Source organism: Talpa europaea (assembly GCF_964194135.1).
Source record: "Talpa europaea genome assembly, chromosome: 2".
NCBI classification, from domain to species: Eukaryota; Metazoa; Chordata; class Mammalia; order Eulipotyphla; family Talpidae; genus Talpa; species Talpa europaea.
Window position 1 is genome coordinate 96727047 of NC_140068.1, and position 26805 is coordinate 96753851.

Here is a 26805-nt window from a genome sequence, read left to right on the forward strand (position 1 = left end):
AGAAACCTACACCAGTAGAAATGCAATACCTCTGGAATAAGTGCTTGGAAAGAGAGCTACTGGGTGGCAGACTGTATCAGAGAGGTGAGGGAGGGCTTCTCAGAGGAGGTGACATGAGCTGGCATCTGAGAGTGAAGAGGAGCTAGCCAGGTGGAGAGGGGAGGAAAGGGCATCGCAGACAGAAGGGACGGTAGGCGCAAAGGCCCTGCTCAAGGGAAGGCTGACCCACAGAAGGCGAGGGGGATACCTGCGAGATGACTCTGGGGGTGGGCAGGGGCTGAACCCTGTGGAGATTTGGACTTTAAGGGCCGGGAGCCTCTGCAGAGCACCCCGCAGGGAAGCAGCATGACCTGAATTAGTTCACAATATCACTCTGGGGAGAATGGATTGTAGGAGGGGGTGCGAGGGGAAGTGTGGACAACCTGAGGAACTACTGAAGCCATCCATAGGGAGCAGGCAGGGTGGTGCCCAGGGGGCAGGTGGAATGGAACAAAGGGGGTCAGCTAGGGTCATGGAATCCAGGATATGATGATGGGTGAACTGCAGGGAAGGCAGCTGGGGAAGGGGTGTCCAAAATGGTCAGTCAAGGCTGGGGTGGGAGCTAAGTGGGAGTGAGGCAGGAGGGACTAGTTCATCCATTTGCCTTGAGAAGGTGGCCCCAAATAGTGGGTGTGTGCTGAGTCCCAGGCGTTTCCTGCCCCCCCAGCATTGGCTTCCAAGAGAGGCCTGGAGTGCTCCATCCACAGAGATCCACTGTCAGAGCTGAGTTCCTGAAGCAGGGATGAGAACCAGCCAGTGTGGGCAGCAGGTGTCCTCGAGGCAGAGGTGGGTCCTACACGTGACTGTGGGCAGGGACTGAGCAGCGGCATCTGAGAGGTAAGGCTGAGCTCTGGGAACATGACCGTGGCGACTACTTGGCCGTAGCCAGGAAACAGAAATAAAGTGGCCTATGGGATTTCGTAACAGGAAGCGCCAGCTCACCACGGGGCTCTGTGGCAGCAGGGAGCTCTGTTTACTGCTACGTCTCCAATCACATGTTAGGGGCTCAAAAATGTTCTTAAGTGTGTGAACGGGAAGTCAATATGGAAGCTTCTCTTCACAACAACAAAACAAAAACAGAAACCAGGTACTGGAACATGGATGGACCCCGGACCCTGGACAGCCTGGCTCAGCTGCTCACAGGCCATCAGCTCGGGAGGGAGGACCCCTCCCTCTGCACCCCTCAGGAGCTCCCAGCTCTGCCCCCGTGTTGCTTCTAGGGGTACCAGAACAGGGATTTGAACCAAGTCAGCCAGGAAAGGGGAGAGAAGGGCTGGGAGGAGAGGAGGTCACACCTTCTTTCCGAGCCCAGGTAACCGGATCGCAGCACGTAGTTGGGCAGTGAGGGACGAGGCATGGAGCATGCAAGAGGCTCCAGGGAAGCCTGAGCATCTGCTGTTCCTGGTGAAATGCGATGCCCCAGGGCAGGGAGGGGGATTTGGGACGGACAGCATGGAACCCTTACCTCACCTTAAACCAGGCCTCAGGGCAGCCTGGGAATCCCTGTCATGCCTGTAGATCTCTGTCGTGTCTGGGTGTGGGACAGCCCGCATCAGCAGTGGGGACTAGAGGTGGGGGCAGGAAAGGAGGCTGACCACAGAAGGGCAGCTGGGCAGGCAAGCGGCTATGACACCTCATTCTTTTGCTGCTAATAGGTCTGTTGAGCAGCTCAGGCTTGGGAGTGGTGTGGTGGGCACTGAGGGGACAGTGGCTATGGGGCCTTCTGGGACGGGGGCCAGGAGACCTGGGTGCTAGTCCTGCCTCATCTCCCATTTCACCTTCTGTCACAACTGGGCCTCATCTGCTCTGAGTGGGCAGTGAGGGAGGAGAGGCTGTCTGTATTCTTTTTTTTTTCAAGATTTATTTATCTGTGCATACAAGAACTGCGGTACAGGCCAGAGGTGTGGAGGGGTGGGGGGGTGAGAGGATTCACCAGAGACAGAGTGGGGAGCAGAACAGGCAGACTGACTGAAATACACTGCTGAGGGGAGCAGCAGGCGCGCCAGGAGAGGTCTGCTGCGCCACGTGGGTAGCTCCATGGCTGGCCAGGGACTGAACCTGTGCTGCAGAGGCTGTGGATAGCTTCACAGTGCTGTGCTTAACCCTTTGTGCCACCAGGGAGGCCAGGGAGGCTGTCTGTATGAATGAGCTCTCTGTGGACACTTAGAGAGGGGGGCAGGGAAGGGAAGGCCACCGTGTGCTGTTGCTCAGTACCACAGCAACAGATGTGGGGGGGCTGTTAGAACCAGCAGGTGGGTGATGTGGCCCCAGGAGATGCAAGGACATGGAGGTATGGCCCAGTGTCGGGGAGACTGGACCAGCTCTGGGGAAAGGCTGGGAGAAGATGGGGCAGAGCCTCTGGCCAGCGAGGATGCTGAGCCCCCTGGCTGCTGCTGAACCTCAGGGCCGAGCAATCCCCACACAGAGCAGCCCAGGAAGGCCCAGGCCAGCCCACGGGAAACTGGCATGTCCACCTTCCAGGGAGCTGCAGCCAGAAGCCCAGAGTAACCTGAGCTGCCTGAAGGGCAGACTTCAGACCTTCCTAAACTTGGGCCAGGGTCATTCACCTGAAGCCTGTCTCCTGACAGTGTCTGTTTTCTGCTCCCACCCCATCTTTGCCCTGTCCACACACCACCAAACCTTGCCAAGCTTGCCTCTTTAAAATGTCAGCAACTTGTCCACTCTCTATACCCCACTACGACCCGTCTCCCCACCAGGCTGGGACTCACCTGAGGACAGCACCTGGGGCCTCATAAATGGCCTTCCCACCTTGATCTGTTCTGTTCTAAGCCCTAAATGCAAACCTGAACCTGGGACTTCCTGGTGTAAAACCCTTCAGTTCTTCCTGAGAAGCTAAGCTTGCTCCATGCCCCAGCCTCACCTCTCATCACTCCCCACTTCCCACAGGCTCCAGCCTCTCTGAGTGTTTCCATTTCCCTGACCACCCCTCCCTGCTGCCTCAGGGCCTTTGCACTGCTCCTCCCTAGGCTGTTCCCTCCAGCCCAGCCTGGACAGCCCGATTTCTTCCTCAGACCTTGGCTCCATCCTCCAGGATGCCTTCTCTGCTCCCCTCAGGCTAGGTGAGGGCCCCCTCAGGCCCAGGTTTTCTCACCAAACACACTGAAATTTCCTTTGGCTTGCTGAGCATCCACACTAACACACCTGGAATTCTTGTCAACAGGCAGACATCAGGCAGCCTGCAGAGTGTTTAACACACACAAGGACCTCAAAACATACTTGACTGGCTGGCTCCACGCTGATTGACTTTTGGTTGGCTGAGTATCTAGGTGTCTGAGTCTCCTCTCAGGTAGCCACTGTGTGGGGGAAACTGGCAGTGAGTTTGTGGGGCATGGGGTGGAAGTAAGGAGACCACGGGAAGGAATATATGATGCCCCCATCCTAGCGTTACTCCAAGAACAAGGAATCAAGCAACAACCAGTGCCTTTGGATAACTGAGCCTTGGCGCACAGGCCCAGAGTCCATGAAGGCAGCTAGGCTGAATCACACCACTCCTCCCTTCCTCCTCTACCTACCCCTCCCTCCCAGTCCTCGTTGGCCCTGCCCAGAGCAGCCCAACACGGGCTGACAGCTGGCCATGCCAGCCCCTGCCAGCCCAGAGGGTCAGGTGACCTCCCCTCCCCAGGCCGCTGCAGCCTGGCCCTCTGTGCAGACCTCTCCAACCCGTCCCCCCAGTGCTACAGTGGACAGTGAGTTTTCCACGCCAGGACACTGCAAAGGCCTTTGCCCCGCGCCTGCAGTCGGCAGGCACTAGAAGAGACTACTTTCCGCTGGACCCCTTCCTTCCACACATTCCTCATGGCCTCTCCAGAAAGGAGACCCTGGTGAGTGCTGCCTCTCGGGACAGAGCTGGGTGGGGAGGGCCTGGCTGAGCTCTTGATGGTGCTTGTGCCAGGGGAAGAGGGTCTCAGGACCACAGGGCCCGTTGGTACCTTGGAGGGAGAGGGGGTGGGCTGCCTCTCCGTCCGGGGCTGACTAGGGGGCCGCCCTGCGGAGGTGCTGGTGTCTGTGTGTCTGTGGGACAGAGCTATTTGGGCCACTCAGCAAGAAACGCCATCATGTGCTTCCCTCCACCGGTCTCCCCCTTCTCCTAGAGTAATTCTAGCTGTCCTCCCAGGGTACCCCAAGTCCTCTAACTTTACTCCCCTCCCCAAGAAAGCAGGAGAGTTGGACTGAGCTGAGACTAGAAGAAACTGTGAGGGCGGGTGTGAGAGTTGGGGCCAACGATTCCCCCTCCATGTTGGGTTTAACCCTTAACAGAGGCAGCTGTCCCAGAAGACATGGGCAGCACTTTTGGGCCCCAGAACGGCATGTTCTATCCCAACAGCCCCACCCTTCCGCTGGGTGTGGCCAGCGAACTGGATGATGTCAGGATCTGTGGGCAGAGGCTGGGGCCTGGGGGAGCTGAGTGGCATGGGGGAGGGGTGGACGTGAGCAGTGGAGATGTGTCACCACCAGGGATCCCCATGGCTCTGGGCAGGGGCAGAGTCTCAAGGGCTCTTCTGGGCTCCCCAGTGAGCTGAGCCCTGAACTTGAGCCCAGCATGGTCCTTGGGATCTCCGGGGACCTAAAAACATCTAACTAGGTCTCTTCCCCAGAGATTTGGATCCTATAGTAGGGCCCGGTTTGCCACAATTTTTAAAAGCTACTGGTTTGTTAACCTTTTTACTGTGACAGACTCAAAGCCTACAGGACAAACTAGAGGGGATGATATAATGCACACTTGCACATTCCGTGCACCTGGATTTAAATGGTTGTTTAAATTATGCCATTTTTGCTTCGTCAAATTTGCTAAAGTATTTTTCAGAACCTCCCAGCATTCCCATGGAAGTTCCTCAGGAGGTTATGTAACCCCAATGCCATTATCCCACTAGTAAAACTGATGACTCCCTGAAAATGTCTACGATCAGTCCACCTCCAATTTCCCCATTTGCCCCCTAAATGTTGGTTTTTTTTTTTTAAGATTTATTTATTTATGCACACAAGAGCTGGGGTACAGGCCAGAGATGTGGGGGTGAGAGGATTCACCAGAGACAGAGTGGGGAGCAGAACAGCCAGAAGGACTGAAATATACTGCTGAGGGGAGCAGTGGGCGAGACAGACGAGGTCTGCCATACCATGTGGGTAGCTCGCTGGCTGGGGCTTGAACTCATGCTGCAGAGGCTGCGGATTACTTCATAGTGCTGTGCTTAACCCCTTGTGCCACCAGGGAGGCCCACCCCCTAAATGTTCTTAACACTTGTTAGGCCAGGATCCAATCAAGGTGCATAGGGTCAGTAAGACTTTTAACTATTTTTCAATCTGAAGCATCTGTCTTCCCCACCTGCCCCAATTTTCCCCTCACTATATTGAACAGCTGAATTGCTGGGCAATTCAGTTGTTGCACAGGAGGGTAAGAAAACAGCTGGCTCAGACAACCTTCACTATAGGTAGGGAAACTGAGGCCCAGAGAGGAAGGCCCAGAGAGTATGAGGCAGAACCAGGTCCCCTTGTCCCTCCCATGGTGCTTCCAGCTTCCACAGAGCCAGCTCCTTATTAGGGACCTGGGAGATGTCTCCTGCTCACACAAGTTGTGGCCCCTGAGAGCTTCCCCACCCTCTGCTCAGGGGGCCTTGGGGGCAGCGGGCCAGGTGGAGCCCACCCTGTGGCCAGCAGCGTTCCCAGCTTTCTCCTGCTCTGACTAGGGCCCTTGAGCAAAACCTTCCCAGGCAGCATTTGGGTGGCTGCTATTTGGCTCAGCAGCAGCGCAGGGAATAGCGATCAAGTTTAGAGCAATGGCACAAGGGTGCTTCAGGGAACTGGCTGGGGGAGGCTGGTGCAGCGAGAGCCGCTGGCAGCCCCTAACCTCATTTTTCTTACTCTCCCTTACCCCAGCTGGCCGGCCGGTCTGGTCCAGCTGCAGAAGGGGCTGTAGGGTCTACCTGCCCCCACAGCGGGAGTGGAGGACTAGCTGAGTGGAGGTGGCTCAGCTGTGCTGTCCAGAGTCCTCCCCCTCCTCCTCCTCAGGAACGCTCCCCTCAGCCACCCAGCCCTGGTTTTGTAGTCCCTCCCCATGTGAACTGACCCAGGCACCCCTCTCCTCAGAACATGCTTCACCTAGGGCAGGACTCCCCCGCCCCCAACTTCCAGCCAGATGACCTCTAGAAAAAGCAAGCAGGTGGCAACTCTCATCAAAATCAACTTTGATGAGAACTTTCGAGCATTTTAAAAACCACCGCTGGGAGGAGGCAGGGTACTTGCACCACTGACGGGGCTCTCTGCGGGCAGGCCAGGAATCCAAGGTGTTCAAGGAAGAACATTCCTCCTGGTGGGGCCGGCTGTAGTTTGGTCACAATGACTCCCTGCCTGGGGTGGTCTGGATGTGTCTACTGCTGCCCTCTGCTGGGGAGAGCTCATCTTCTCCATGAAGAGACTCAGGGGGGCTGAGGGCCAGTGATCCCCGGACTCCCCGCCCCCCTCTCCCCACCCCCACAAACACTCACTACTTCCACCCCATTGCTGTGTGTAAAAGTCTTTCTTGCAGCCATAACCACTGGCAGAACCTTCTTTCTCTGGCTCATAGGTCTCTCAGGCAGGAAGGCGTGGGGCAGGGCGTCAGAGGCTGGGAAATGTACAGGTCTGCGTGATTGGCAGGATCCTGGGTGCAGCTGCAAGGGAGTCTGCTGGGAAGGGGCTAATGTGCCACTATTAGCCATGCAGGCCCACCCTGCCCCAGGACCCCTGGGCTGTGGATGAGGTCAGGACAAGCTAGAGCCTCAGCCTCCCCAGACTGGCCCTTCCAGGGGCGCTCAGCTCCTTGACTTATCTTTGCCCCATGCATCTCCTGGCGTGACAGCAAGCTCAGAACATTGCTGGTGCTACTAAGGACATTTGTCAGTGGCTGAAGGGCCTCTAAACTAATAATCGCTGTATTAAAATCGCATTTGGTTCTCGAGCTGAAGGAACGTTGGGAGATTTTAAATGTTAAGAGAAAAGGAGAGAAAAAAATCTCTCATAGGATAAAATCAGTCCCAAAGTTTCAGCAACTGAGGAATATGAAATATTCTGAAAAATATGAAATTGTTCTGTGGTTCTGGAAAGCAAGTGTTCCCCAGGGAAATGGATGCCTTCCCAAAGCCACATATTTCAGCCACGGTTGGCAAGGTGATGAGGTCAGTCCCCCGGCATTTGGTATTGATCCCACGGGATCAGGGCCCACACAGACAGAGGGCATATGTCCCATGGTCCTTGAATAATTTTTAGAATGGATTTTAGAACTTGATTTTTCTCTCCCCAGAAAATAATCTTGAGCCTTTCCAGACTGGATGGCCCGAGATGATACACAACCCTCCACCATGTGAAAAACTCCAAAATTTTCCTGCCCATTACTACCTAAGCGGTTTTAAATGGTTTTCGGGTCCTCTCATCTCTAATAGATTAAAAAACGCTCCCTTGGGCATCGCAAAGGCATTGACTTTTACTTGGACCAAACCTCTGGCTCCAAGAGGCCTGCGAAATGTACATTAGAGCTTCCGAGGCGAGAGGGCAGGCCATAAACCATGCTGCTTTTGAATCTACAACCTGACACGTTTTATATTACAATCTTCTTTCACATAAGCTGTTCTTAATTATCTCCTTCTGACGATGCTCCCCCTCCTCGGATTTATTGGGATGTGGTCCCAAAGGCTTCCAGGCCTGGGATCTCAGGCAACTCCCTCCCCCTTGCTCTGCAAGGAGACCAGGCAGGAACCTGGTTGGAGTGGCTGAGTGCACGCTCTGCTCGCCCCACCACCCCCCTACACAGCATGGAGGCCACAGTGGCAGGGCCTAGCTCAGCATCCTGCCTTTTCCTGCCCACACACCCCCTCCTCAAGCCAGTCTCCCAGCCTGCCCCTCTACCTCACCCTGCACATGCACAGGCATGCACGTACACACACTCCTGAGACAGCTCCCATCTCCCCCCTCCCCCCCTGCCGTGGGCCTACATCCCTCCACCTCTCAGACCCCTCACACCACCCCCACCACAGCCAACAGCAGGATCTCTCCTAACCTTCCCAACTAGGACTCATTTTTCAACAGTATTTTTCCCTACAAATCTCCCTGCAATACTCATTATACTTCAGTATCTGTTAAATGAGAAAATAGATGATGATAAAAACTACTAGAAAGTCAATAATGCCTTTAAATGAATTTGTGTTTTGGTAATCAGCAACGTACTTGCATGCCTCTGAGAAATTATCGTGCTCTGTGGGTAGGTCCTACTTTCCTAATCTGCAGCTAGTGTTTGTGGCTCTGGGTCAGGAATAACTGGCCCAAGGTGAGAGTCCTTTGCCCACAGCCTGGCCATCTACACTGCCCAGTGCCTGCTCATGGGGGCATGATGCCTGGGTGTGGCACCCTCGTTGCTAGGTAGAAGTTCCTGAAAGGCTCCCATGTCTGATGGGAGGCACTGGGGCATGGCCGGGAGAGGGCCTCAGGCCCCAAGAGCCTCACTTAGGTCTCAGGACTCCCAGAAGGAGATGCCAGGGTCAGAATGGGTGTAGGCTTTGAAACAGACACACCTGCTGAATCCCAGCTCACAGGCTCTGGACCCTGGGAAAGTTCTTCAATTTTCTTCCGTCTCAAAAGTATTTTCTTGAGAGATGGTGATTGTAAAGCCAGTGATCCACAGTAGATGTTCAACAGGGCCATCAACAGCAGGTGATGATTATATGGGATATGTGTGCGCACTGAATATGTGAGTGCCTGACTCAAGTGAGGTCGCTTCCCATAAGGGGGAGGGTTTCATCCTGGGTGTCAGGCTGTGAGCTGGTGAATTAGTCAGGATGGGCTAACTTGTGCTGCATAACAAACCACCCCCAAAGCTCAGTGCCCTAATAGGGCAGAGATGGGTTTCTCTCTCGTGCTACATACCCAAGACTACATATCGTCACTCAGGAAGTGACTGTGCTTCAAGGTTACCGTGGTCGGGGGAGAGGATGTGGTGGAACCACTGGCCCTTAAAGCTCCTTCTCAGGAGTGACAAGTCCCTCCCAGCCACATTACCTCAGCCAAAGCCCATCATGTGGCCACACTTACTTTCATCAGGCAAGCGAAGTGCAATCACTTTGCTCCCCCAGAGACCTCCAGAATGTTCACGGACAGCCCTGACCATGATCAGGGTCAGCCAAATGTTTCCACCCAGAAGGAGCCGACAGGCTTTGATAAGATATAGACCCTGACTAATTCAGTCCAAGTTTGAACCTCTACAAGTTTGATTTGTGGTTTCCTCTAGTACCTTCCCTAAAATGGAGTGACGAGTTCTAAAAGAGGTATGTCCTCCGTAAATGTTAATGAACTCAGGCCTGCTGTGTGGTCGGTTACATACACAAAGGTGACTATTAGTGATGACCTGTGATGCCCTCAGCCACCTGGGCTTGAAAGGTGGACTGTCATTGTCTGGCACCACTGTTGTCATCTGTTCCCAGTTGTATTTGGAGGCCAAATACAACTGCAGACCCTGCTGTCTGTGACCCTCCTTTCAGACCAGGGAGTGTCCTGCCACCCAGTGACAGGCTGGCAGTCACTCAGGTCCCACAGGGCTGAAAAGCAGGGGCTGGTACTGACAGACAGCCCAGGGCTTCCTTTAACCACCAGCTTAATGGCTGGGGCCCATCAGAGAAATTATCTCTTGAGTCTCCTGGAAGGAGGCCCAGAGTTAGTTCATTCAGGACATGACCCAGTGACAGGGCAGGAGGACACAGGGATCTGGAGCCATGTGTCACTGCTCCTGGGGGAGGTGGTCTGGATGTGCTTTGCCCTCCACCCCCTCTTCCCATTTCCCCCGTTCATCCTTGCTCCCTCTTCTCCCTCCCCAGGAACCATAGGGAAGGACACTAGGTGAGGGGTCAGGGTTTTAGGGCCATGGAAGGAGATGTGGGCTGGAAAGAGGGACACCTAATGCTCTTGGGAGCCTAGTGTGTCCGAGGGGTTGTGAGAGCCTGTCCAGATTGAGTGCCTCACTGGCCTTCGGCCACCCAGGCAGAGTCACGGGAGCCAGCCCTGAGAACAGTCTCAAGGTGGCAAACCCCAGTGTAGAGATGCTTGGGAAGAGGACTCCCCAGGGGAGTGCCCACATTCTGTCATCAGACCATCACCCCATGGCTGGGGCAGCGGGTGGTAAACCAAGACCCAAAGCAGTCACCCATTTTGGCCCAGGGGCCCAGCTTTTTTAAAAGTATAGGATGGCTACCCAGGCCTGGGGACTTCCTGACTCAGTCCATGCTCTGAGGGGCTTCAGCTGAGGCTCCTGAGAATCTGACATTGGGTTGGGGGCTCTGGGAATGACACTACCCCTCAGGTCTCGCCAGAGACCAGCCAGAGACCCTGAGGAGGTCAATACCAAGCCCCAGCTCTAGGTGCACCTCCCTGACCCATCGTGATGGTGTGTGGAGGGGAGGAGCCCAGCCCTCACTAGTACATGCTTCCTGTTACCCGGTGGGGGGTGGGCAGGCCAGGGGGCCATCAGGATAGGAGAACCCAGACCGAGGGTGGGGTGAGAAAACCTGGGTCACTGTCCCAGCACAGTGACTTGCAGGTGAACTTGGTCAATTCCCAGGCTCCTTGAGGCTCAATTCCTGATTCTCAAAGTAGATCAATAGCAGCCCTAGGCTCCTCCCAGCATGGTGGCTACACCTGGGCTAAGGTGCCTGGGTTCAAATCCCTGCTCTCCCCATGCCAGCTGGGTACACACAGGCAAGTTACTTAATCTCTCTGTACCGCATTTCTTCATCTGTAAAATGGGCTGGTCACACTAAGTACCTCATAGGTACAAAGATAGTTATGAAGCTCAAATGGGCTAATCTGTATAAAGCACCTAGAACGTTGCCTGGCACACAGCAAGCACTGTGTGGATGTTACCATGTGTTCTCATTTTCTCTTCCCCACACTTTCTCTGTGAGTGACATCCATGTTCTTCAAGCTCTTTGGGGAGATGGGGGCTGGGGGGAGAAGAGCAGTGCACAGCCCAGCACGAGCACAAGGCCCTGCCTGGGACACTGCCTGGACATGTCAGCAGAGCAGGCTTGCAGCAGTGGGGCCAGGCCTTGGTTAATGTTGGTCCTGAGGAGATAGGCATGAGGGACGGGGCCCAGACTCCTTCTAGGAGTGGCTATAAATGAGTTTTACAACCTGGCTATCCCTCTGGTCACCAGAAGTGCCTCTGCCTCCCTCTCTCTGGGGCCAGATCAGCTGACACAGAAGTGAGCCGGGCAAGAAGAGGTGTTAGGCAGCCTAGGTTTTTCTCTCCCTTCTTCCTCCTTACCATCCCCAAGCATGCATGTAGAATTGGCTTGCCCATTGTGATATCCTGTGTGATAACCAGACTGGAGATGTCGATTCATTGCTGACTTCCAACTTCCCTCCACAACTAGATGTCCCCCCTCCAACTTTTCTCAGCTCCTGGGACAGGAAGGAGAACGGGTCTCTGTGTGGCCTTAAAGCCAAGCCAGGAAGCGGCCTCTACCCCCTCACCACTAGGCCTCAGCCCCACCCCACCCGAGTGCTCACCCCAGAATCCCAACTTCCCAGCCTTGTTCCAATCATACAGGCAGCTCTTTGAAATCTCCCCTTGCATCCAGCAAAGCAAGTGTACATACCAGGCAGAACGTCCACCCACACACAACCCCTTCCTAAAGGGGCACTTTGCAGCCTGCCGAGTGGTAGCCAATGCAGGAGAGGCACCCTTGCAGGGGATGAATGGTCCAGGCTGAGACTGTCACTGCCACCTGTGCTGGGGACATGGGTGGGTGGCAGGAGTCTCTCCCAGCCAAGTCCTGAACAAACTGATAGGCACTGCTGTGCACACTGCCAGTCAGCCGTGCCGTGCCATGGCCCAGGCTGAAGGTCACTAGAGGGTTAATCATGCACAGCGCTTCCCAATCTGGTCGCATCCTTGGCCAGGAGTCCAGCAGAGGCGAGGGTATTAATAACTCAGTGGTGACGGGCACCGCTGCAGGAATGTGCTCTCAGACAGAATAAAGACAGCCAGAAGAGCCTCCCCGTCACAGAGTCTCCCCAGCACACTCCTGAGACAAAGTCAGGATCTCTTTACGGACTGCCTTTCCAGCCCAGACTTCCAGCGCTTGCCTGAGGTCCAGAAAGCCTGCCCTTGGGGAGGGGGAGGGAGCAGCAGGTGGAAGAGGATGAGGCAAGAGACAGGAGCCCACTCGTCCTCTTACTGCTGCCTCTGCTCCTGGCCACAGTGCGTGGCAAGGCATCTCAGGCCTCACTTGCTTCATTTTCAAAGTGGCAGTGATAAGGCCTGACTTCCCACAGCCCAGAGCTACAGGAAAACACGACCACACTGGGCCCTGGACTAACCTTCTCACAGGTGTTATCTCCATCAGGCGGGTATCATTATTATCTCATTCCACAGATAGGAAGAGAGATTTAGTAACTTCACGTCACAATGATGCAATGGCGCCATGATGCAAATTCACAGTGTACAGTTGTGCTATACAAAAATGAAGCATGCCTGGGCCTCCCCTGGTGGCGCAGCGGTTGAGCGCTGGGCTGCAAAGCTGCCCACAGCCTCTGCAGCATCGGTTCGATCCCTGGCTGCTGGCGAGGGTCCCACATGGCGCGCAGACCTCTCCTGCCGTGCCCGCTGCTCCCCTCAGCAGTGTACTTCGTCAGTCTGCCTGTTGTGTTCCCCGTTCTGGCTCTGGTGAGTTCTCAGAAGCACCCTCCCGTGCTTCTGACTATACCCAGTGCTTGTATAAATAAATATTTTTTTAAAAATGAAAAAAAAAGAAGCATGCCTGCACCCCCGCCCCCTACTACAAGATGCCAAGTGCCCCACCAGCACTTGAGAGCTGACCACGGAGCCTGCTCTCTTCTCATTGGGCCCGAGATCAGTGGTCCCAAAGGCAGACAACTAACATGAGGCCCTAAGACAAGTCTGCACTCTGGACGCTTCCAGTTGTGTGCACTGTTTGATGTTTTTTAATGTTTAATATTTAAAATCCAAAGGTACAAAATAGTATTTAGTGAAAAGTGTCCCTCTCAGTCCTACTCCCTGGAGGCAACAACAGTTACAGGTTTCTTGTGACAGATTGTTCCAGAAGTAATCGATGCCTATTTACAGTCTTGTTTAACTACCAGTGAGTTGTGGCTGGTGGAACCTTCCAAGCACCACCCGCCCCCAGCACTGCCTCCTTTACATCACTCCCACCTTTCTCCTCTGCTTCCTAGAGGCCCCCCTGCCAAGAGCCCTTGGTGGGGACAGCAGCAGAGGACCACTGACAGCCCCACATTCTGCCCAGGAGCCACTACTTCTACCTCAGGAGCCGCTACTTCTACCTCGGGCTCTCCTCTTGCGGGTTTGCGGGACGCCCCGCTCCCCGCGCCAAAGCATGGTTGTGCGGGGCAGCATGGACACCGGGGACGCCGTGGTGGACGTGCAGCTGGAGCCCTTCCTGCACCAGGTCGGCGGGCACCTGAGTGTGATGAAGTATGACGAGCACACCATCTGCAAGCCCCTCATCTCCCAGGAGCAGAAGTTCTATGAGTCCCTGCCGCTGGCCATGAAGCAATTCACCCCTCAGTACAAAGGTGAGTGTCCGGGCACTGCACGCAGCCCTGGCGGCCACGCTGGCCAGGCGGGTCCGTGAACTCCACACCTGAGCCGCAGTCCTGGAGCTCGGTGTGTGTAAAGGTTGCCGGGGATACGGGTCCCCCTCCCGCAGCCCGGCTGGCCTTCACCGTCCCAGTTTCTCTGAACTCGCCAATCCTCCAAGTCTGGAGTGCGAAGCTTAGCTGGTTGGCATCCCTACAAATTAGCTCAAGCCACCAGGAATTGAGAATGGGATAAAATGATACCCCAGCCCCACCCGCCCTGATGGGGCATGCCGGTTGGTACTCTGGGCGTGCCACGGCTGGGTCCCGTGACCACAGCAGGTTAACAGGAGAGGGAGAGGTCTCCCTCAGGCTCCTCTGGAGACCCCAGGGAGTGGTGGCAGCCTTGGGCCGAGGACGGGTGGAGTAGCTGCAACATGGCAGGGTAGAAACCAGATTCCTACTCTCGCGCAGGCAGGGGCAAGTAAGGGGGTGGCCACCCTCCAGGTGTAGCTGGGGAAATGGTGCAGGGAGCTGTGTGTACTCTGGATGCGAGCATAAGGCAGGTTCGGGAAGAGAAAGCTAGACAGGGAGGGCTGCCCTTCTCAGGCCTGTGGGGAGGGGCAATACAGGCAGCCAGCCAGGATCCATGGCTATTTCATTCACGCCCAGCTTCCAGTGAACAGGCTCAGAGGGCTCAGCCAGCGATGACTGCCAGCCTTGAGCCCTCAATGGGATGCATGTAGAGGAAATGACCTCCTTTAAAGGATTTGCAAATGACCTCCTTTAAAGGATTTGCAGCTCCTGCCTTCTTTCCGAAGTATCTGTGGTGAAGGCAATGATAGTATCTAAATATGTCCCTCAAAAAGTCACTTGCATTTCAATGATAGAGATGACTAGGAGGGATGGGGCCTATCTGCCTGTGGACATGGGTGTTTCTCAGAGTATAATCTAGATCAACCAACTTTACCAGAATCACCACTGCTGTGTGTGTACACCCATACATATAATATATATTGTATGTAAACATAAATATATATTCTTAATGCATGTTCCCAGGCCACACTCCAGACCTGTGAATCAGAATCTTGGGGCCAGAGCCTAGGAACCTGTATTCAGCATGCTCCAGATTGACACCCACTGGTAGGGGGTCAAGGCCTTGAGCCTGGAGCAGGGCTTCTGCATAGGCCTGCTGGGACCCCCTGAGAGTCTGAGATAAGACACAGGTCATATACTGAGAGCTGGGGCAGCCGGCCAGCATGTGGCCTGTGCAGGCCTCCCTTGGCACCTTCTGGGGTCAAAGATGCCGCTCCCCATTGGTTGTGGGTCACTGCCCATCTTGTCAGGGCATCCACTGGAATTAACCTCTGTCTTTTCACAACTACACTGAACCCAGCAAACGGGGTGGCAGGATCTTAGATGGGATGGTGTTGGCTCTCAGCATTTCATGATTTTTCAATAGAGCTGAGACTGCATGCCAGGGAAGCCACAGGCAGACTGGGAAGGAGGAAGAGGCTGGTCCATCCAGGACCCCACGCTGATGCCCTTCCTGCTCCCCATCTGCAAGTGTTGCTCCCTCTGGTGGGGGAGACTGTCACCATTCACAGGCCCCTGGGGCTGGCCTACAGTTCGGATTCCCGCCCCCCCCCCCCCCCCCCCCCCCGCCCTACTTCCCTCTTCAGGTTGTGAGCCTCCCCGGTGCCTCCTGTCTAGGGGCGCCACTAACTTGCTAGATTAATTTGAGCCAAGGCATCAGAGCTCCATGTGTCACTGACACGGGGAATGCTTCAGCCTCTGCCTTCGGGCTTCTCTCAGAAAACAGTTTCCCAGTAAGTTGGAGGGGGCTGGGTCAGAGAAGCACATGACACCCCTCAGATGAAGCCATGCAGCCCTGCAGAAGAGAGGGCAAGGAGATCCTCAGGCTGAGGCAACACCCAAATATGAAGTTTTAATGATGCAGAAGTGCTGATTCACTCACTGGTCAGAACATCACCCACATGGCACCAGAGCCCAGGAAACTCCTAAAGAATCACATCCAGGAAGGCACTAGAAAAAGGTCTCACCAGAAGTGAGACCCTCATGCTGAGATTCCTGGAGCAGGAGAGATCAAGTTTTAGCTGGGCTCTTAGACCATCAGGCTTCTTGTCACACCCCGAAGAAAAGCACTACCAGCTAACCTTCAGTGTTCACTCAGCACTGAATGTGACTAAGTCGTTTCTGTGTACGAACTCACATTACCCTCACGACACTCTGAGACAGGTGCTATCATCCCCTTTTCGCAGGATGGTGAGGAAGCTGAGGCACATAGAAGCTACCTGACTTGCCTGAGGCCACACAGACAGTAGGGGCAGAGCAGGAGTCCAAGCCCCGAGGTCTGACTCCTGAGTGTGTGCTCTTCCGCATCCACCACTTCACCCGATAATCAAAACTGAAGAGCAGGACTCCTCAGAGCCGGTGCTCAGGGGTCATCCAGACCACAGAAAGAAGGGATGTGCCTTGCCAAGGGTCACTCAGTGGCCTCAGGTCCATGTCCACTAAGCCACTGTGGAGATCTTGCTTTTTCTCCTGATAGGAATAGTCCCAGGCAGAGAGACCTTTTCCTAAGAGGCCACCACATGCCAAAGAGACCAGCCTCTCCCTCACAGCACCAGAACCACAATGGTGTCAGAGGTTTTGTAGGGACAGCCCCAAAGCAGCCTCCCCAACAACCCAGGAGCTCACCCTGGAATTTCTGTTAGGCCCCTGGGCCTAAGTCCCTCTGCCTTCCAGTCTGCCTGTCAGCTTTGGACAAGCAAGGACATACTCCTAGGTCTAGTTGGTTAACAGATGAGACAGATTCATATTACAGACAGTGGTGAATAAATGCTCTCAAGAGCTTAAAAATAAATACATGACAGAATATTCACAGAGGCTGGGGAAGCTGCTCAGCCAAACCAAAATTGCTGAGATGCTTTGGGCATGTCAATCATAGCATAAGTACTCTTGCCTGCCCAGCTGGCATGATGGCAGGTGGAGGTATTGGGGGAGGGCTGGTGAGCAGGCAGACAAGGGCTCTGGCTGGGCCCCTCCACCCTCCACTCTTCTGGCCAGCCTGGGGAAGCTGCGTGCTGGGAGTCCATGGCCTCCAAAGTCAAGTCCCCATGGGCCCACAGGGCAAGCTGGAGGAGGTGGGGGTGGGTGTGCGCTGAGGCTCTTGATTAAAGAACCCAAGCCCCTAGGAGTCTGGATTCCCTTGAGGGCTGCTCCTGTCAAGGGCAGGAACTCGAGATGGTTTCCAAAGCTGCTCTGCTGTGGGTCCCAAGCTTCAGGGGGATGGGCTAGGCTGAGCCGTAGAGGGGTGTGAAAGAGGGAGGGAAGACGATAGATGGAGACACAGAGCCAGTCACAGGCACGAGGAAGACAGAGCGAGAGGGCAGGGACATGGCTGGCTGTGTAGCTCTGACAATATGAGAAATAGAAATGACTTTGGGATTTTATTGGTTTTGGGTTATTTGCACCTCTGCTCACTTCCATTTATTTAGACATTTAGAACTGATGAGCTCAGACAAGAGCTGGAGTCTGGAGAAATGGGTGAAGGTCAAGTTGCTTGTCCTTTCAGGGAGGGCTCATGGGACGGGGGGGTTCCCTGAAACTGGTTTCTGGCAGGCCTGTTGCTATAGCCTCACAACTAGGAGGGGGATTCTGGGGGCGGGGGGGGGGGGAAGAGGCACTGCTGATGGTAACTTGAGCTTTACAAGAGCCAGAGGGCCTTGCCTATGGCTGGCACACCTTTCCGGGCTTCCTCAGCAGCTGGGTGGCCCTGAGCTCCCCAAGGAGGAACACAAGGGGCAAATCTGGGGCCTGGGAGTGGTTTCCAGATCAGTCCTCCCTAGAATGAGCACAGCAATGCTCCTGCCAGAAGAAACAGGGCAGGAAATATAAACACCATGTCCTTGAGCTTCTCAGTGCTCCAGTCCTCTGGACTGGTGAACCCCGCATGAGGTGGGGGAGCAGGACTTCTCTGTTGGCTCCCATGGAAAGGATGACCAGAACAAATGTGACTGGGCACACAGCGGGAGTGTTCCCCAACCATCCACGAGTAAACACAGCATGACAACACCAGGTCTCCCGATAAGGTCCTCAGCTCCTTGTGACAGCTTGTTCCCCTCTTCCATGTCTACGGGCAATGCGGCCTTCTCAGAGCGCCGCCCTTACCAACTGTGTGACCTTGGGCAGGCGATCCAGTTTCCCCAAGCCTCGGTGACCAAGTCAGCTGCCTGAGTGGTGGTACATCATAGTGCTGGCACATAGTAGGTGTAGAGGACAAGGCAGTGGCGGTGATGATTATGTGTCATTTCCCTGACCTGCCGTCAGCCCCACCTGCACTAGCAGAACAGCTCTGCTGGGCTCCGTGAAGGGAGGCATGCTGGGGCTTCAGCCAAATGACAGAATGCCAGGTTCAGGTATCGAATTATCATTAGTATCATTACCTCGCAGGACACAGGGGCCCAGGATGAGCTGAGGAAAAGCAGTATTTTCAGGAGCTAGAGAGTACTGCATGTCACTCTCAGGCTGTGAAATCAGGGCACTGGGAATGTGAGATGACAGGGCTGGCCCAAGGAGACCGCTGAGCTAGGCACCGACAGCCCTTAAGAGCAACTTGCTGGATTATAGAGCAGCTCTGAAAATGAGTGTCTGCACCAAGCAGTCCAGGCAGGATGCGAGCCGGGACAGGAGCTACCTTCACTGCTGGGTCAGCAGAAACCACCATTTACGCTGAGAAGGTGACCAAGTGGCCAGGGGAGGAAATAAACACCTTGGAGGATGTGATTGCATGCAACTTACCCTCTCAGTAACCGTTCCTGCAGAAAATAAGTGGTACATCTGAAGGGGCTTAAGTGAGGAGGACTTCTAGAGGGACCACTAGCAGACGTGCATGCAGGCCTTAAAGGAACAACAGGGGTGAGCGAGGAACCGGGGGGTGAGCGAGGAACCGGGGGACCAGCGCCCCTGGGTTTGAAGGGCTGACATGAGGAAGTAGTGGAGCTGGCCCAGCAAAAGGGAGCCCATGGAGGCGCACAATTTATGGCAGTAGGGCAGAGCTAATGGGATAAATACTCCAACCTTCCCCCCACTAACCAAACCATCAGACTGGGGGGCAGGGGAGGGAATGTAAGCCACTGGTCATAGGGCAGCATCTCAGGCACAAAGCAGGGTGGAGAGGGGTCTGTGTGGGCTGGTCAGGGAGGGAGCAAACAGCTCACAGCATCAGCTGTAGGAAGGAAAGGGAACCAAGAGCTCCAGATACCCAGTTCTCGAAAACCCACTTCAGTGGCTATGTCCTGGGCCCCACCAGGAGTACCGTTCCTGCTTTACCAGAACTCTGGTGTGGCTGGGCACCCCCGGAGGACCTGCACTCTGCCACCAGCGTGAGAAATCCACTGGGGGTTACCAGTGCCAAAGCTAATTACTAGGCTGGCCGATGTCCCGGAGGAGAGCCCAGTTAGCACACTTGTGCCCCAGGTCTCCTCACACGGTTACTTTTAGCAGTGAATGCAGCAGGATGTCACGCCTAGAGCACAAACACAATGGTGAGGAGAGGCTGGAGAAATCTCACGAGTCTTCTGTTTTACATCAAAGAACCACGTCCCACCAACACTCCTCACGTGCTGTGAGTGTGGCCCAAGGAAATGGAGAGCCATTGTGTTAGAGCCAGAGACAGGAGGGCATGAAGGGGCCACAGAGTTCTGAGCCCCAGAGGCTGTGTCAGGAAGGCTTCCTGGAAGAGGCTGGGCACGCAGAGATAAATAGAGGGAACAGATGATTAATTAAGGAGAAGAGGTGGGGCTGGCAGGAGCCCCCACCTCCATCGTTGCCTCTCTGAGCCGGGAGGGCCTCTTTGCAGAGGACCAGCTCCAGGGTCCAAGCTGAGGGAGTGTGGTGTGACTGGAAGGGGATGGGTGTGCACAGAGGCCCCAGAATCCCAGCACAACGTGTACAGGGCTGGTTTTGTTTAAAGGGCAGAAACGTGGCTGAAGGAGGCTGGGCAAAGGTCAGCCCCAGGCTATTTGCGCAGGCTCCACAGCTCTGGGCCCATACTGGAACAGGTTCTGGTTCAGGGAGCCCCAGGCCAGTCCCCACAGCTCTTCCAGATAGAGGTGCTGGAGGAGGGGGAGGTAGACCCGTACCACTGAGCTACAATTCAACAGGATGTTGCTGTTGCCTTGCCACGTGTCTGCGCAGGTGAATTCCGTCTGACTTCTCCCCGCTCTCCTCCCACGCGTGCTCTGCAGGCACCATCACCGTGCGCCTCCAGAAAGACAGCCTCGGCCATCTCAGCCTGGTCGCCAACCCACCCCAGGAGAATGGGGGGTCTTTCAAGGTCTCCACGGAGTCGGCGGTGGCGATATGGCAGTCAATCCAGCAGACCACGGGGGGCAGCAGCGGCGCCCGCCCCCTCGCCCAGTGGCAGCACGCCCAGCTGGCCCACTCGCTCACGGAGAGGTGAGGGCCGTATGGCAGAAACGGGCCAAGAACGGGCACTGCTCCCACCTGGGCCAAGGGGACGGCTCATCGTTAGGGCCAGAGCAGAGAAAAGGAGAGATTCAGATGAAGGCTCTGTCTAGAATGGCCAATGCGGCCAAAGAAGGAAAGAATTTCCTTCTCGCCACTTTTAGAGGAAAGACCCCGATGCATTTTCTCTCAGAAGCTGATGCATGTGCAGAGCGCGACACAGAACAGGCATTTGGTACATATTTGTCTAATTAAATACCTGTTTCACTGAGACCATGAAGCGTCCGGGGGGGGGAGGAGGCTGGCGGGAATCTGCTGAGCAGAAACCCCAGAATAGTTGACATAAAGGAATGAAAAATGTGGCTAATGTGTCCCAAAAATCCCCTTACTTGGTGGGGGGAACAGGAAGAGGAGAGGGGTCAACATGGCACCCCAAGGGGCCTCAGATTCACAGGCGGTTCAGGGCACCCAAGGTCCCTGGAGAGAGCTCCAAAACCTCTGATAAATGTTAGCTGACCTTTCTCAGATGAAAGTGATCCTTGGGGATTTTTTAAACATTTATGGAAAACAAAAGGCAGCTAACACAATGAAAGCACCTCCTTCTCCAGGAGCGCAAAGGAGCTAATTATGCCTCTTGGTTCAGCAAGGGGAAGCTGGTGCACATTACCTCCATTTCACAGATAAGGAAGCCAGGACATTGAGGGCAGGAAGGAGAGGGGACCAAAGACCTGTGGTTCCCATCCCCTATGGCATTTTGAGACCCCAAGGAGCTGACACCATAATAAGAAGCTAAAGCCCCCGTCTTCTGATTCTGGGTGGGGCAGCTGTGCAGGATGGGTTCTTAGAGGTCCTGGGGCATCCTGGAGAGTAGCCAGTGATGGTCCATGTCAGAGTTCAGCCTGAGAGTCCACAGTTGGTCACAAGGATGGGCACCTCTCCCAAGGCCTCTGGCCACAGCAGCCCCAACTGTCTGCTTCCCTCACCCACAGCCCAGCCACAGCACTCCTGAGATCCGAGTTCCACCTCAACACCCAGGTCTCCTCCTTGGTGGAAGATGCCGAGGGATGCCAAGCCGAGAGGAGGAGCTTTAACCCGTGGGGCCTGCACTGCCACCAGGCCCACCTGACCCGCCTGTGTGCCGAGTACCCGGAGAACAAGAGGCACCGTATCCTTAGGAAAGAGGGGTGACAGGCCCAGGGCCAGAAGTGGAAAGGGAGACACACACACACACACACACACACACAGGGCCAAGGGAGGGGTGGGTGGAGAGAAAGATGGACGTGAGGGAGAGTTTGAGGCACAAGCCCTCAAACTTGAGTGGGAGAAGAAATCAAAACTCTCCCAAAAGGTGCAGGGAAGAAAAACTGGAAATTAAGCTTAACACAGTGTCCCTGCTTGGGTAGTGGCCATGTCTCTGAAATCTGGGCATAAAGATGGGCTGGGATGGGGGTCCCTGGGCAGAGAAGGAGGGTGACTGCCACATTGGGTGAGGTTGGCAGGGGGCTCAGAGGGCTGGGTGGGTCTCCACACCCCTACTTCCCTGTCTGCTGTGGAACTGGTGGAGAAGGGGAGTGGCTCCCCTTAAGGGACACACAAGGTGGGGAGGACTCTTTGGGGAGGCAGCCCCTCCCCTCAGGCTGCTACAGTCTCAGAGCAAATTTAGGCTTGAAATGTCCCTTTGTCACTACCGGGCTCCTTTCTGCAAACGGGTGGCTGGTTTCACAGTATTTACTAAGACACATCTGCAACCCTAATCCCTAAGAAGCTTTTGCAGGATAATTACTCCACTGAAATTAATATTCCTGCAACTCATCTCCGAAGCTAACATCAACCCACTTCTCCCAAAAGGTATTGGCCCATTCAGTAACTCGAGGTTTTAGCCTTATGATTTTCTGCCATAAAATGCAAATTGGGCATGGCCTGCCAGGGATTTCACGCCTGCATTTAAATTTCAACCTCAGAGCAAAAAAAGGAAAAGAAGCTCACATACTCATAAACTCCCCCTAAATAAATGGACTTATTAAGGCAGGCTGCAAAGCTAATACCTTGAATTCTTAATAGCGATGATGGCTTAGCTGTAATGAAAGAAACGGGCATGGAATGGTGCCGGGGGGAGGGAGTCTCCAGCCAGCCTCAGTGAGCTAACTGCCTCCAGGGGTGGCGGCCTGTGTGTCTCAGGAGCCTCCCTTAACTCAGCATGACAGGTTTCTTGTTGCTGGAAAATGTGGTGTCACAGTACAAGCATCCCTGCATCCTGGACCTGAAGATGGGGACCCGACAGCACGGGGATGACGCGTCCGAGGAGAAGAAGGCCCGCCACATGCGCAAGTGTGCGCAGAGCACCTCGGCCTGCCTGGGCGTGCGCATCTGCGGCATGCAGGTGGGCTCACGGGTGGGCAGGTGGGCCCAGGAGCAGGTGGGCCCAGGGGCGGGTGGGCAGGCCCACGGGCGGGCAGGCGGGCGGCCTCCGGCACATCCTCTGTCTAGAGAACGGCTCCTGCACAGACCCCTGCCCCCGGCTGAGCCCTTCATTTTTTTTTTTTTAAAGATTTATTTATTTATTTACACAAGCACTGGGTACAGTCAGAAGCCCGGGAAGGTGAGAGAATTCACAGAGCCAGAGCAGGGAACAGAACAGGCAGACTGATGAAATACACTGCTGAGGGGAGCAGTGGGCGCGGCAGGAGAGGTCTGTCACACCATGTGGGACTCTCATCAGCAGCTGGGGACAGAACCGGCGCTGCAGAGGCTGTGGGCAGCTTCGCAGCCCAGCGCTCAACTGCTGCGCCACCAGGGAAGGCCCTGAGCCCTTCCTTTTGGGGGAGCAACAGAGGAGGTGTCCAGGCGCCACTCTTTCACCAAGGAAATGTGTACCCTGTTCTAGGACATCCTGAGTGCCTTTAAGAGCACCTTTCAAGACAGTGGGGTCAAAAACCCACCATTTTTTAACTCAGTCTCAGGGTCTTTGGCAGCTGAAACGTCTGCATGGGTTCTGCCATGTTGAGAGCAGATCTTTGATGACAGTGTGTGAGCAGGGGCTGCGGAAAGAACTAAGAGAAAGCCGCCCGCGCTCTGTGGACAGCACACTCCCCTGAATGATAAAGCGAGCCCTCTCCTTAGAGGCTCTAAAACAACCTGCCCTTGGCATTCTTATTAGCCATTCCCTCTTCTCACACCACCTTTTCTGCTTCTTTTTGCTACCTGTTCTGGTTAACAATGTGGGAAGGTCTTAACCTGTTAAACCAGGTAAAGGAATGGTTAATTTTTGATTGCCCAGAAGCCACACTTCATTTTTGCATCTCTGATGTGGCTATGGCAGGGGCTGAGCCGAACAGGAGGAAATAGCTTTCTCCACTGGTTCACTCTTATAGTCTCTCTACTCAAAGTAAACCCAGGCACCGATTTGAAGGTAAATACAGCTTTCCTTAATTGAAACTGCCACCCCTTAAAGCTGGAAGTTGAGCCTATAAATTCGTTGCACAGATGTCCCTTAGAAGACTTAGAATGTAGTCCTCAAGAGAATGAAGGACAATGATTTGTGGTGTAAATGAAATCTCTCTCTGGACCTCAAACCTTCTGAAATTGACCTGATTTATTTAGAGAGTGATGCCTGTCATGTCTTTATGACGGCTAATTTAGCAGCCCATCTCCAGCCTTTCAAAGGCAACACCAGGTCTATCATGTCTTTCTGACTTTTTTCAACACTGGTTTTCCATAAACATGTCATAATCTGAAGGCATGAAAAACCTGAGAAGCTGTCTTGGCCTGGAACTGGCAGCCCTTGCTGGGTATGCCAGCAAAGGTGTGCCAAGCCACCCTCTGGCAATGCCAGCCGCCTGCCTCTATTCAGCCTCTGTGCTGCCTGTGCCATCCGAATGAAATGGGGGTGGCTGCCGCTGTCCCCCCATCAGCATCTCTCTTCCATCTGCTCTCTTCTGGTGGCCAAGACATGGCAGGGGAGGGGAGAGGAGCTGGTGCCAAGGAGAGGAGCCACCAGCCCCACGGAGCTGCCATAAGACCTCCCTTCCCCCACCAAGGCACCCGCAGCCCCCCTGGCAGACTGAAAACTCCATCCACACCAGTCCTGGCCTTTTATCTTCAAACAATTCACCCCAGTCTACCAAGAGTCATTCCTGTTTCCTTAGAATCTGCAGAAAGGACTTTATAAACTTGGGGAAATTTTAATCTAGTTGGCTTTCCAAGGCCACTGGCTGTGATTTCAGACTCCCACTAAAGCTTTAGAGCTTGGGTTTGCTAATATTTGAATTGGAGAGGGCCAGAAGCCAGGATTTAAATCATGATTTGGAGGGTGACATTGGGAATTCACAAGAAAGGCGATCCAAACCTCCTCCTCGTGAGTGGAGGGTCACCTCTGGAGGGTGAGGCATCTTTAGACCCTGGATCCCTATTAAAGGTTTGCACAGAAAGCATTTTAAAAAGCAAAAGCTCCAAAGGTGCCTGATGACAAAAATCATCTATCTGCTCATTTCAGCCATTCCTGCCCCGTGTCTCCTGGAAATCTGTTTCTGTGAGTTAACTTTTTTTCAAAGATTGTAATTCTCTGCATTTTCTCTTCTTTTAATGTAAGGTTTATCAAACTGATAAGAAGCAGTTTCTCTGCAAAGACAAGTACTATGGAAGAAAACTCTCGGTCGAGGGGTTCAGACAAGCCCTCTATCAGTTCCTGCACGACGGAACCCGCCTCCGGACAGAGCTGCTGGAACCCATCCAGCAACAGCTCCGGGCCCTCCTCTCCGTCATTAAGAGCCAGAGCTCATACCGGTTCTACTCCAGCTCTCTCCTCATCATCTATGATGGGCAGGAGCTGCCAGAAAGAACCTCGGGCGGCCCGCATGCCCAGGAGGCTCTGCAGGCGGCCCACGGCAGCTCCCAGGGAGAGCTCGCCAAGGTTGACATCCGGATGATCGACTTTGCTCACACGACATACAAAGGCTCCTGGAATGAGCACACCACCCATGATGGACCAGATCCGGGCTATATTTTTGGCCTGGAAAATCTTATCCAGATCCTGCAGGATATCCAAGAGGGAGAATGAGATCTCTTTGGCCCACTGGGATTTTTCTAGAGTATCGATCTCAAAAGGGACCTCTTGGTAGCTAGGATAGTCAAGACACCCTTTTGATGTCTTTGTGATAATTATATCTACATTCAAAAGTCATGTCTAGACATGGCAGGCTATATTCACAGCTGCTAAAGAAACCAGTTCTGGAGGTAATTCCACGGGCCCTGGCACCTTGCACTAATGCTGGTCCCTGCAAATGAGACAGTCAGTGTAAACTGGCCCATTTAGCAGTTGATTGGGGGGTGCAGCATGAGTTGGAGACCAGCATTGCGGTGAGATTCCGGAGTATTTGCATTTAAAAATGCTTTCTTGTTGCTGCAGTCCTCACAAGCTGTGAGGCAAAAAAATCTTACTTGAAGAAGCCTTGAAGAGTGAATTCACAAGTTCAGTTTTCTGTTCGCCTGGGCTACCCGCCCCATGGGCAAACAGAGCTAAGAAACACCTCTTCCTTCCTAAGAGGCATTTTAGGTGGGGCAGGGTGAAGAGGGACAGATCTGCCCACCACATTTGTACCCAGGTCTGAATGGACAACCAAGACACTGTTCTCCATTTTTGCCCATGGAGGGTCCTGACAGACTTCCTAGAACCTACTGGAAGCACTGATTCTGCCAGGTTCCGACCACAAAATGGCTCTGACCATGAAAAGCTGCTTATGGTGGGGGTGTAATGCACATGAAGAGAAGCCACGTTAAACTACACTCTCCACTGTCTATTTATTTATTTGGGGGGATGGGGTGAGGGAAGAGACGAGCCAGGAGGACCCAGGAAACCTGGCACAATGTTTACAAGATTGGTGGACAAGTGTAAATACGGAACAAAGAGTAAACAGTTTTAATTAATTCCTTCTTCTGCAGTGTGGAAACCTATTACAATGCCCTTGAGTCAAGCACTGAGATACGTTACCCAATTAGGGAAATAAATTTGTTAATAAAATTGCTGAGGTCACCAGTGATTATTTGGTGTGCCTTATTACCCTTTCTGTTTGCGTATTCTGATCATCTCACTGTACAGCAGTTCCAATTTATGGGTGACTAGAGTACACAGCAGGAACAGTTCACTGATTTCCTGCAGTCTTTTGGGGAGCCAGGGTGGGTAGTGGTGGCTAATAAAAGATCTGCATGTATCTGTGAGGCAGGCACTGGCTTGGAAGTATGTGGATCTTTCATTTGAAACTCTTACAATACAAGATAAAATAATGTTTGGATTCTAGTGGCTAATTACCATCAACTTTCCAAAAATCCATATTAATAGAAGGGAAGTGTGGCCTGGATAATAAAGAACTTTTATTTAATTTGGGGATATATTATGTGGATCTGAAAGAAAGTTAACTTCCCTAATTATGTTTGGTGGAGGTAATGATGCGACTGATGGGCATGCTCTGTGCCCACGGTGGGAAGGGTTAAGCCAAGCATGCTGGGGAATAAGAGGGAGTCAGCTGAAAACTAAATATTGCTAACACAAAATGGAGCCCTAAATACTGCTTTTGCTAGGCCACTTTCTTATTTGAGAACCTGGTACCACATCAAGTTCAAAGCTCCCTGGTTTAGTTTCTGATTCCTGCCTCCAGTTCTCAGCCCTGGGTATTGTGGGACCTGCCT

At 53.9% G+C, this 26805-nt stretch overlaps 1 protein-coding gene across 1 annotated transcript; it reads left to right on the forward strand.

Annotated features, from left to right (window-relative positions):
* Positions 1 to 13430: 13430 nt before the first annotated feature.
* IP6K3 (inositol hexakisphosphate kinase 3) lies at positions 13431 to 25180 on the forward strand (the record flags this gene model as incomplete). The annotated part of the gene is made up of 5 exons (XM_084229113.1): positions 13431 to 13629; positions 19905 to 20115; positions 21114 to 21289; positions 22329 to 22504; positions 24713 to 25180. 5 exons carry the CDS (start codon positions 13431 to 13433, stop codon positions 25178 to 25180), a joined length of 1230 nt encoding a protein of 409 aa, XP_084085239.1.
* Positions 25181 to 26805: the final 1625 nt, after the last annotated feature.